General features: G+C 39.8%; 1 protein-coding gene across 10 annotated transcripts in view; it reads left to right on the top strand.

Annotated features, from left to right (window-relative positions):
* NCOA7 (nuclear receptor coactivator 7) overlaps positions 1–12568 on the top strand; it is a 91787-nt gene that overhangs the window by 70601 nt on the left and 8618 nt on the right. For 9 of the 10 annotated variants that reach the window (XM_051792143.1, XM_051792141.1, XM_051792142.1 and 6 more), the window contains 4 exons: positions 6–190; positions 1610–2676; positions 4046–4214; positions 12124–12271. In XM_051792143.1, the coding sequence (XP_051648103.1) occupies positions 6–190; positions 1610–2676; positions 4046–4214; positions 12124–12271 (1569 nt within the window). The remainder of the gene's footprint in view (positions 1–5; positions 191–1609; positions 2677–4045; positions 4215–12123; positions 12272–12568) is intronic. The other variant, XM_051792147.1, reaches the window with a different exon arrangement.

Genomic DNA, 12568 nt, shown 5'->3' with positions numbered 1-12568 from the left:
TTTAGGGTGTAGTTGGAGGAGTCATGATAGTAACTCCAAACAATATCATGTTTGACCCACATAAATCTGATCCTCTGGTAATTGAGAATGGCTGTGAAGAATATGGGCTCATCTGCCCCATGGAGGAGGTTGTCTCAATAGCTCTCTACAATGACATCTCTCACATGAAGATTAAAGATGCATTGCCATCGTAAGGAGTGTTCTTTCCTGAACTTATATTTGTAGATTTTCAGTAAGGGTCATGGAAAAGGGGCAGGAGAGGGGGGAATGGAGGGGACGAGTTTTAATGCAGCAGAGTAAAAAAGGGGAGGAAAGTGTCAGCAAAGGAATGATTCACTTGTGTTGTTCTTCCACTTTCTTTTTAGAACACTAAAGTGGCATTAAAGGCAAATCGGTCATGCGTATGAGAACCGAAGTGCAAAGGAGACCAGTACAAACCAGTAATTAATAAAAGCATTGGTGTGGCTGGGCCCTTGCACTGACCTGTCTCTAGGGCTATTTCAGTGGAAGCAAATAGGGTTAGATTTGGACCAATATTGTGTTACCAGGACTGTTCTGAGAGGAGTATTTAAAACTTTTAAAGATAACAGGACCTTAACTGCCATCTTCAGGACTTACAGAAATACCAGTCTATGGAATACTTCTATTTCAAACCAGAAATGCATCAATAGTTATAATCTATAATGCATAACAGACTTTCTGGGTGAGCTACTTTCTTTTATGCATAGACTAGGCAATGCTTATGTATTTGTTCTAAGCAAGGTTTTGTTCTTACAGGCAATACCTGTTTGATCAGTGGAATTCATCATCTTCCCTCCATTTTCTCATTTCAAGAAAAACTTTCCAGATACTTGTTATGCTCATTACTAGAGTGTTTAGTAACTTCTTAGTAACCTTTAAGTGATGAGGGTCTTGTATTCTCATTCACCTCAGACTTTTTTGCAGTAATGAAGAGCTCAAGTTTTATGATGATAGATTTTTTTCAGAATTTTCCATTCTGAAATGTTTTATGATTGTCCTGCTTTAAAAAGAAACGTTTGAGGAAGCTGCATTGAAACAGTATGTTTGAGTAATGGAGACAAATAAAAGGAAAAAAACACCAACTCTGTTGCCTGTTACTGTTTTGCAGTAAATATGTTCAAACAGGACATGACTTATCTCCAATTTGCTTTTTCTCAAAAATACATTTGTACCGACTAGGGAAGCATGGATGGTTGCAGAGGTTGACACATTGTCAGGTTTGGGAAATTACAGTATTAATATGATTTGAATGAAATTCCAGCAGCTAAATACATGTCCTGTGATTTTCTGTTACTGAACTTCTGTTGACTTGCACATTGTTATTACACTTGCACCATTTCTTCACCCATGTGGCATATTCTGCCAAGTGGTTTACTCATTTTATTTTGGTATTATCCTTTCAGCATTTTTCTCCATTTTCTTTAAAGTCACTTATTTCCAAAATTTTGTGTTTATTTTGGAGAAAATAATTTTTCGTTGAGCGTCACAGTTTAAGTTTGTATATTATTTAATTTTTCCTTTCAGTTTTTTTTTTCTGTTTCCGTTTTGCTTTTAACATCCTATGTACATCCATCATTTCCCCTGACAGTGACATACCAAAGGATCTTTGTCCTCTGTACAGGCCAGGAGAATGGGAAGACCTATCCTCTGAGAAAGATATCAATCCTTTCAGCAAATTCAAATCCCTCAGCAAGGAAAAGAGGCAACAGAATGGAGATCCATCCGTTGCTCTGGGCTCCAAACAGATAAAGCCTTCAGATAAGGAAAAGTCTGCTGATTTTGAAGTTCTTCAGTCATCTGAGAGTACAGGCTCAATCAAATCAAATTCTGTGGAGTTTCCCAACAACATCACTGCCACTGAACATTTGGAAAAGTTTACTGTGGATCCATGTGCCAAGGACCCTTCTGGGGAAAAAAATGCTTCAGATATCAAAACCAAAGAAAAATCGCGTTTAGGAGAAGGAGAGGATGACTTCATTGAGCTGGAAAAGACATCATCTCATATGGATAGAGGGTTGGACAGGAAAATCTCAGTAATGGAAGGCTTGCTGGCAGACCCCCGGGACTTGGGGAGAACTAAGCAGCAGGTAACCAAACCTACTACAGAAGTCCAGGAGCACTTGACAGTTGATTCCTTGGAAAAAAAGGACAGTGTTGAACCTAAAGCTGACTTAGACTTAGAGCTGTGTGAAAAGCAAGATGTTATTCCAGAAGTAAACAAATGTGTCAGTTCCCCGACAGGTAAGGTGGAGAATGCGTTGGACACTAAGAAAGAGCTAGAGAAAGATAAACTTATTGAATTTTACCTCAATAAAGATGGGAATGGGTCTCAGTCATCTGAAGACTTACACAAGGCTGAAATCCAGAAAGGTGAAAACAATAAAGCAATTGGCATAGACCTTACACTTAGCTGTTCAAAGTCCCAAGCTAATGAAGTCCATACAGTTAAAAGTATGGAGCTTGATTCCTGCTGTGTTGAAAGGAAAGCACCTTCATTAGAAATCAGCTCAGCAGCAGCAGAGGAAAAGAACCTGAAAGAGTCTGTGGACTCTTCCTTAGTACCAGCTATAGACAAGACCTGTCAAGAAACACAGTTAGACAATCAATCAGAAATCAGACTGTGGCTGCTGCAGAAAATTCAAGTGCCAATTGAAGGTAGGTCTCTGGTTATCCTTATTTCCTCTGAGACTTGGGCAGCATTACGATGGTAACCTTTGAATTGATTGCATTCTGCTCTAAATTTCCTCTTTCCCTGGTCTCTTTTTTACTCTTGTATATTTCATTTTTATATTATCTGCTATCTTCAAATTCTCTAAGCTTCTAGTTTGATAAGTAGCTCGTGTGCTCTTCCCATATCCAGTGATCACAGTTTATATATCTTTACCTCTGTTTGCTGGGTTTAAGAAGGACAGTGAAATGTCATCCAGTTTCACTATTGACAAGGACACTTCATGGTCTATGAATTGTCACTCTATATTGCATCTGTTGCCATATGGAAGTATGTCAGTGTATTTCTGAGAGTATCCAAAGTAGTAGTGCATTGCTCTAAGGCGGGTTACCAAAGTATTCTTGAAACTATTTGTGTATGTCAGGTGTCTTTCATGCTATGGAAACCTTTAAAGAAGTGATAAATAGGAATATATGTAGAGTCCTACTGACTGATCTTTTTTCCTGATTGTTACTGTGTTATCACAAAATTCAGGCTACTACTGGAAAGCATATAACAAAATGAAGTCTTAGTTCAGATAGTATGCACACAATGATAGTATGCATACTACCATTTCTACCCAGTGCCTCCAAGCACTAGCGTGTCCTGGAGCATTGATGCTCCTCTCTTGGTAATTTAATGAACCTGTGGACATACCCTTCATCCAAATCAGGTGGGGGGGATGATTAGGGTGAAGTCTTTATTTTAAAAACAGTAGTTCTTAAAATGATTTTTCCTTTCTTTCAGAAGGGTTTTTATCTTGCTAGTTATATTTGGCTGTATGTGTATTCCTAAAATGAAGAAGGCAACTTCAGTGTGATTAAGGCTAGAGTTTATTAAGCAGGGGTTTTTCACACTAGCAATTTGAGGAGCTTAAACTGCTCTTAGGCTTGGCCCTGACTTGTGCAGATAAAAGGTGCTTATATGGCTGTCTGACCATCAGAATTGAGAAACCGATTAGGCTTCTTGTGTGCATGCATAAAGGATTACCCCTCAGCTGGATGGGTTTCCAGGACCCAGTCAAACACTGTCCCCTTTACTTGCCTGCTTCATGTTGCAGGCAGCACCCAGCCTGGTCATCTTACCTATTTGCTTTACAGGGTTATTCTGTACATAGCTTTACAGCTGAGGGGGGTACAGTTTAGGATGAATGTGGATTATTAAATCAGTTGTGCTGTTGAAGTCAGGTGTAATTCTGTGGATGATGCCTCTGAGTATTGCTTTGCACAAGATTATTAATCTTTGTCACAGTGTTTTATCAGCCACAGTTTTTGTACTTTTCCTGTAAGCAGCCTGTTTCTTTTGTGTCTCATTCAGATATGCTTCCTTCAAAAGAGGAGAAGAGCAAGACTCCTCCAATGTTTCTGTGCATTAAAGTAGGCAAGCCCATGAGAAAGTCCTTTGTGTCTCAGAACACCACCGTGTCTCAGCAGTACAGTAAGAAGATAAAGCAACCAGAGTACTGGTTTGCTGTTCCTCGGGAAAGGTAAGCTGCAGTCCTCTTAGCACAAAAACATGATTGTCTGTTACTTTTTAAAGTTGTCTGTTGCTTTCTCAAGTTGAATCTGATCTTCCCTATGTGGTCCAAGGTGTGAAATGCAGCAGGGATGCTGAGATTAGGAGAGGGGTGCCCTCATTTCATTGCATGCCAGAAACAAAGCAATGTTTGTTGCTGGTCTAACACGGCTCCCAGTGGGAAGGAAGAAAGGTACAGATGCCACTTGAAGATGGAAAGAGGAATGTATGTGCAGCTAACGTGTGATAAAAGAACTGAAGGATGGTCTGGGTTTCCCCTGTAGTCTAGAAAGTAAGGGAAAGGAGTAAAGGGGAGCAGTGCCTGGAGAGTCAAGGAATCCACTAAGGTGTCAGTGCTAAAAAACCCCAGGTATTTCACATGAGCAAAGGGCATCATGTTGGAAAAGGGAGACACTCCTAACTAAACAAGTGTGATAATTTCTGCCTTCAGGCCCATAAAAAATAGTCCCTTTGCAATAAAATTGAAGAACATAAATGTTTCTGTGTACTTATGTAGTACTATAGCAAAAAGTAAGACAACAAACTAGAGAGGTGAAGGTCTGTGATTTTCCACATAAATCACCCAAGAATTTTCACTGTCTGTGAGGAATCAGATCCCTAATCCTTCTTTTGCTAGAAGGCAGCTAGAGGAATTCTCTGGTCTGTTGATGAACCAAAATCATTGATTTTGATGAATTAGATACCAGGAAGGAGGAAGCTGAACTTGTGATCCATCTCAGAGCTGTTTATTTAAGATGAAATCAATCTTTTTTTAAAATTATTTTTATTTAATAATTTTAATTTCAAATATGTAGCATGTATGTTGATTTAAGTGTTTATTTGTAGTGGTTTAGAAATTAGTGTTTTGATTGCCTGTAGGGAAGTTGCTGACCTGGAACTCTCCCTGGAGGAGAGGGAGAGGTTTAATCCAGCTGGAATGTGCCATTGGGAGTGTAGCTGGATAGATTTTGGCTTGCTTGCTATCTGCTGATCTCAGTCCTTGGCTCCTCAGGGATTGCAAAAGGGCGGGTTCAGAAAATTCTAGGTGGACGTGTGAGTAAATACTTCAAGGAATGGAGTGATGGTGTAATATAACACAAGGTCAGTTACTGCATTGGGGATAGTGTATCTAACATTGAATAAAGCTGCTCAGCTGAATTTGAGGTCATCTCTAATCATTGCTCTGTGCAACAGGTAAATCTATCCAACTTCTTACCACAGACTTGGAAAATGGCTTTTCTACTTGTCTTTTTGTGAGCAGAAACTTTCTGAAGAGTGAGCAGACCTAATCCATATATAAACTGAGGTGCTGACAACTGGTTTGTACTTCAGTTTTTATAATGAGAAAAAAGTAATTACTGCAGTGAGCTGCTGCAGCAGTACGTGGCTGTGTTGGCTGACAGACCAGATCTTTGATATCAGGGCGGCTGTTCAGATCTTGATCAAAATTAGAGGTGAATGATTGGTTATAAGATTGGGTCATTTTGGTGCTATTCATGCATGCCTGTTTTAACATGACAGAATTGCATAAAAGATCATGTAGAACTTGGAGCAGAAATTAAATGTGAGCCCTACTCCTTTGTATTAATGCAAGACGTCTTTGCCTCTTGAACAAGACAGTGTTTTCTCCAAGCTCTTGGATGCCTTCCCAAAGCAAAACTCAATGCTTCCTACCTGCTGAGAATATTCTTGCATCAGTACTGCGTAGTATATAATTATAAGTGTTGCATCTTGACAGTGCCGTGGATAGTAGGTCATGTGGGATAGCTTTGCAATGTATTTTAGATACAATATATGAGATAATTTACTTCATTTAAAACTATTTGGAATGCAGTTTATATTCATGTATGAAAATACCAAAGATATCACTCTCATCTTGTTGGCCACAAAGCAGTGTAAGTGATAGTAACAAAAAACCAAACAAACAAAAAAACCCCACAAGAAACAAAACCGAAACACCAAAACAAACTAACAGTCCAAACCTGGAGAGAGATTGTGAAGAAATTGGTCTGCATGTCTGTAATCACAGCGTAAGTTAAAGCTTCCTCTGATTTGCTTTTAATTACATTTTTTCCATGGTCTCTTAGTGTTTGCTGTTAAAACAGCATCTGTCATCAGTTGTGAAAATGGCTCCATTTTCAACCTGGACCCCATAGCCCACTCCTCCCAGCAGAGCTGCTCTTCCATATGCAGGCTGCTTTCCTGGCCTTGGAGGCTGCAGGAAAGTGGCACTAGAGGGAAAAATGTACTTACCATTTAATTTACTTTTTTTTTTTTAATGGAAGCCTCTGGAAACATTATTAATACAGAGAGAAGACTTCAAGGCTGATATTCTTTATGAAGGCTGTCTAAATCTTAAGTCTCATTTGCCTTTTGTGACTGTTGTAGGCGTTCTCTCTTCCTGCATGGCTTCTAGGGCGCCAAGTGTGTCCCGGCACACATCCCCCTGTGACCTGCACAGTGTGGCTGAGTTAATCAGTCACTACAGGACTCCTTTGTGCTACCTGTTTGATCACAGGAGTGCTCACCTTAGCACGTAAAGGGGATAGTAGGCGTCTTGAGTTCCCTTATATACAGATTACTTAGGCTAGGGCAGCTTCATGACAGGTTCAGCTGAGCAGAGAGAAACCCATGCTTTTGGACACAAATAAAGAAGCTGATTTTTTTGCTGGGAAGTCTTGCAATGGGTATAGCTTACAGTATTAGGGGGTAAGTCTATGTGTGCTCTTAGTACATGGATTTGTTTAAATGGTAGGTAGATTTCCCACCCTAGTGGATTTTGAGTAGTAGTAGCTCAGTAATTAGGACACAGATTTCCTTAGTGTCTTGCAGAAGAAAATGCCTTGCACTGGGACAGAGATAGTAATGCAGAATTTCTTTGTTTGTAAATAATAGCTTGCACATAATAGCATTGACTAGTTCATCAGTCAAGAAGTAAATCTCTTTGATTTTCTCATAGTATAAATTTGGCAGACAGGTTTGGTTTATGAATGTAAAATTTGTACTGAAGTTCATGTAAAAGACTGCACTGAGATCATGCTGCTGAGAGGATACCTGCTCTTTTTTTTAAGTTTATTTCTTGAAAGGAGGCAGATTTTCAAGGAGGAAAAATAACAGGAATTGAGCCTTGCTTCTCTTTTTCAGTCTTGGCATCTTACCTCATTGATTTGTTAGATTTGGTTTGGGGAGATGGGTAAGTTTTGGTTTGGTTTTTGTTACTGTTTCAGTTTCTGTGGTGTTTCCTTTTGTAGAGCAAGATATTGCTTGATTGTCACTCGTGTTAGTTTGTAACACCCTGTATTTAACACAGTTGAAGCTGAGACCTGAAAGAACTTGCAGCACAACTGGCTGGATTCAATACCTACAGGATGCTTCCATGCACTTACACAGGGCTTTGCATAAAGGGACAATGATTAAGATGGTCCAGATGCTGAAGGATCATTCTTCCATGTTCCTGTTAATGGAACAGGTAGCATAAAAGATTTAGAATCCTTTTGAATTAGCCTCCTACAAGGAGAGTACTCCTAGTCTACTCATAATAAGATATCAAACTATATAGATGAAACCTATGAAAACCTGTTTGTACCTGTAGCTTAATGTCTTATAAGGAGGACTCATCGAAGTCTGTATAAGTTGGTAAAAGCATATGAGGGCTCATAAAATTTGTGAAGGATTGTCATCTAGGCAGGCACGTGTATAATACAGTCACAGGACTCCTCTGAATTAATTCCTTTTTCTAGGCCAGGAGCTGTGATTGGACCTAGAGCCTTTTGAATATTTTCTTTCTGGAGTGATTAACTTCAGGTTTCTGAAGTTGTTTCTTTCCAAGTGCTTTGTGTTTTATTGATGTTTCTCTGCTAGTGCATGACACACTCATAAGCATATGATCACCAAAACAGCTGCTGAGTTCTAGGATAAATTTCCTCACAGCTGTCAAGTTGGCTGTAAGAGAGTTCCTCAAGCAGTGGTTTTTCAATTTAAAAATTGGCTCCAATTTTTTTCAATTTGGTAGCTTGAAAATGCCAGCATAGCATAATGTTACAATTTTATTAGCAGAGCATCCATTTTCAGAATGACATCAGTTCTACAATCACCTATTTCTGTTTTATGCTACTGCTTCTTAAATCTGGAGTGTCTGGATTTATTTATCAACTGTCCATTGTAGAGGAAAACTTAGTTATGTACTACTTATATAAACTGAGCATATGCAGGTCCATGGGACCTGACAGGAAATGTTTGGAGTATACTGAGGAAGTTGGGCTGCTTTCTATCATCTTTTGAAAGGTTATGATCACTGGGAGCAGTCCTTAATAACTGGAAACACACATGCTGCAACCGTTGTCAGAAAAATGGAGGAGGATCTGTGGGAGCACAGAGCAGTCAGCTTCACCTCAGTCCCTGGGAAGCAAGTCCTTACATACATCATTTCCAAGCACACAGAGGGCAAGAAGTGATCAAGATCAGCAGTCATAGATTTACCAAGGGCAAATTATTTTTCTACCAACCAGATATTTTTTCCATTTGAGATGGCTAGCTGTCTGAACAAGGAGAGAGCAAGGGATTGTTGCTTTACCATGGCATTAGTAAGGCTTTCAACACACTCTGTCTTAGTATCCTTACAGTCAAATTGGCAAGATGTGACTTGGACAGGTAGACTACCAGGTGGTTGAAAAACTGACTGGACCATTGGGCTTGAAGGGTTGGTATCTAGTCTGAGTGGCAGCCAGGTGCAGGTGGTATTTCTTGGGGACTGATACTGTTTAATGCCTTCATCAGTGACATGGACATTGAGACAGACCACACCTTTGCCATTTTGGGGGATGATGCCAAATTTGGGGAGTGTTCATACATTAGAGGGCAGGGCTACTGTTCAGAGGGACCTCAACACAGACAAATGGACTGACAGAAACATCAGGAAGTTCGGAAAGGGCAAATGCAAAGTGTGCACCTGGGGTGGAGCAGTCCCTGCAGCAGTACAGTCTGGGGACAGGTGGCCTGGGGAGTAGCTCTGCAGAAAAGGAGTTGGGGAGGTTGACAGCAAACTCTATATGTCAGTAAAAAAATTTTGCTTCTTGCAGGCTCACGTAAGGAAGAACAGCCAAACAACTTGGGTAGTGGTTAATGCCCTCTTCCTTTTAGACATAGGGTTAAAAAAAGGAGGGGAAGGGACAAGAAAAAGTAGGATGACACCAGACCCTTCTCAGATCACATGCTGCATGCCTCAGAGGAAACTGATTAGATAGAAGAGAAAAAAAACCCCATGAGACTCACTATGCATGGAACAGGTTGCATGGAGAGGTTGTAGAATCACTGTTGGAGATTTTCACAACTGCAAATGTGAAATGTGCAGCCTCCTGTAACCTGGAAGTTAGCTCTGCTATAAACAGGAACTGACCCAGATGATCTCCAGAGGTGCCTTACAACCTTACAACCTAAATATGTTCTGCAATTCTGAGATCAGAGTATGCTGCTCTCCTCCACCCACCTGCATGAATGTGCTTTAAAACTGATCTTAGCCAGCCAGCAGCAACCATTAATTTTATTGTTCATTCTTAGGGATTTGTAGGAATTAAGTAGTTAGTTTTCCAGAGTAGAACTGCTGTACATAAAATACACAGTGCTCAAGTTAAATGTCTTTTCCAGTTAAAAGTCACATTAGTTAGCAAAGAGATGATCATACTGCTCTTTCTGAAGCCTCTGCGAGCAAGTGAAGGGAACAGGGCATGCTGAGTGGCACCTATTGATGTGGGAAACTTGTGCAGTTAGAAGAAGATAAGATCTTGACTGAAATGAGATGATATGACTTTTAGAAGAGCCTTCCATAGTTCACTGGTTTTAGATCAGTGCAAACATGTAAGCAATCACATGGCTTCTCACAAAGAAGAGGGAACCCTTCACAATGGGGGTGTGACCCTCTTTTAGCTTTTTCCAGGCAATTATTGGTGAGAACTATCCCAGAGACCGATTGTTTGCACAGTACTACCTTGATCTCTTTTGTGTCTGTGTTTCTGTGGAGGAATGAGCAGCAGCTAAAATTTTTACTTCGATATCAGCATTAACTACCTTATTTGTTCTTGAGGAAGGGAGGCTGCTGATAACTCAGGAACTAGTGTTGGGTGTTCAAAAAATGTAGGATAATTGTACTAAAACTGTATTTATTATACATATTAAAATGTTTCACAGGTACAGTTGTTATTTGATAACAAATTTAAATTCTGCTAGAACATCTCCTAGCCATGCACCACAAAAGCATCTGTGAATGTGCAAAGGAGAGAAGAAAAATATGGCAATGGTAACTTGTTTCTTTTTCTCTTATTAAGAGGGCATTTCCATGATGAAGCAAAGCAAATCCTTTACTCTTTTTGAGGGGAGTGGAAATTGGAGCGAAATATCTTGAGGCAAAAGTGATTGAAGCCCCTCCAGACATCCAAATCAGAGGGCTGGAGCACCTCTCCTATGAAGATGGGCTGAAAGAGTTGGGGTTGTTCAGCCTGGAGAAAAGAAGGCTCTGAGGAGACCTTATATCAGCCTCCCAGTACAAAAAGGGGGCTTAAAAGAGAACAGGAGAGGGACTTTTTACAAGGGCATGTAGTGATAGAACAAGGGTAAATACCTTTAAACTGAAAGAGGGTAAGTTTAGATTAGATATTAGAAAGAAATTCTTTACTGTGAGGGTGGTGAAACTGGAACAGGTTTCGTAGAGAGGTTGTGGATGCCCTGTCCCTGGAATTGCTCAAGGCCAGGTTGGATGAGGCTTGGAGCAGCCTGGTCTAGTTGAACGTGTCCCTGCCCATGGCAGGAGGGTTGGAACTGCATGATTTTTGAGGTTCCTTCCAACCCAAACCATTCTATGATTCTGTGAAATATCTCACTTTGACTGTGAATTAGTGTAGCTCTTGTGAGCAGGCAACAGTTTCAGGGCTGTCAGTTTATGCAGTTAGACCTAACATCAAACTTTAGCCCTCTTTGGTAGGGGTATAGAAGAAAAAATGTAGACTCAATTGGAAAAATCTCTGGAATTATACTAGTGATCCTGAACTGATTGCAACAGAGCTGAGTTGGTATTTTAAGATTATTTTTGCATATATATAAATAAATCTAAATAATCTTAATATAACTCTTGAAATATAGGGGCAAAATGCCTAAATTTCTCTTAAGACTTTTCATGTTTTGTATTGATCAAGGAATTGCTGGACAAAACTTTCAGATGAGTAAGTGGAGACAGATCCAGTGCCATAAGCACTTATTATCTTTCTATCTGCCCTCTTTACCATGTGTTTTATTTTTTTACTGGCAATTCAACTTCTTGTATAGTGGATCCATTATCATATTCCTGTTTGAAATTGCATGTGTTCATTTTAACTTCAACATATTACATAAATTCCTTATCAGAAACTGTTTCATGTTTTTGTTACGGATGTTGTCAAGGACCATTTCTTTAAAGACAGTGGCTGAGAGCTGACTACATTTATGGAAGAGCATGTACTCCTGGTATAATATCATTAGCAAAGCTGTTGGTAACAACTTATTTTCATAATGCTAACAGAATGAAGATTGTTTTGTGATTAGCCTCTATAACTTTTAAAGGGCAGCTAGAAATGTGGTGTAGACTTTACTGGTGATCTCATGGCTTGTTTTATCCTGGAGGTCAAACTAAATAAGTACATTGAGGGGAGTGAAAGCAGAGCAACCTTCAAATGTTTCAGGCTGCCAGGTGGGGGGAGCTGTTGCTTTGTGTGATATGTGAGGGTGGAGGTACACGAGTATCCTATTTGTGTGGTTGTCCCTGCTTTGTCATTGGGCAAGACCTCTGTACTACGTGACAGTGTTATGTTCACGGACCACTGAATAATGGTTGTCTCCTCCTCTTTTCTTCACAGGGTGGATCACTTATACACATTTTTTGTTCAGTGGTCACCAGAAATATATGGGAAAGATGCCAAAGAACAAGGTTTTGTCGTGGTAGAAAAGGAGGAACTTGACATGATAGACAACTTCTTCAGTGAGCCCACTTCTAAAAGCTGGGAGGTGAGTTCTTTCTGCCTTTACATGAAGCACATGCATATCAAGTATGCATCCTCTGTTAAGAATCTTAGCAGTTGTTCTTTTGAGAATTTTTATGGTGTTTCTTTATAACAGTTTCTACTTCACATAGAGGTCTCTTCAAGACTTTTATCTGTCTCACAAATGTACTCCTATTCCTTCAGTCCTCTTTTCTTCTCTCCCTAGAAAGAGCAGGTGTTTACTTGGGAGCTGTGTGGTGTGCAGCCAGAAATTGTGTAAATATTTTGATCGTGTGATGTTAGTCTTTTGCAAAGCTATACA

The sequence above is a fragment of the Manacus candei genome, unplaced genomic scaffold (genome assembly GCF_025592945.1).
Source record: "Manacus candei isolate 608988 ecotype Guabito, Panama unplaced genomic scaffold, ASM2559294v1 h1tg000034l, whole genome shotgun sequence".
Classification (NCBI taxonomy): domain Eukaryota; kingdom Metazoa; phylum Chordata; class Aves; order Passeriformes; family Pipridae; genus Manacus; species Manacus candei.
This window is presented reverse-complemented; position numbering and strand designations above follow the sequence as displayed.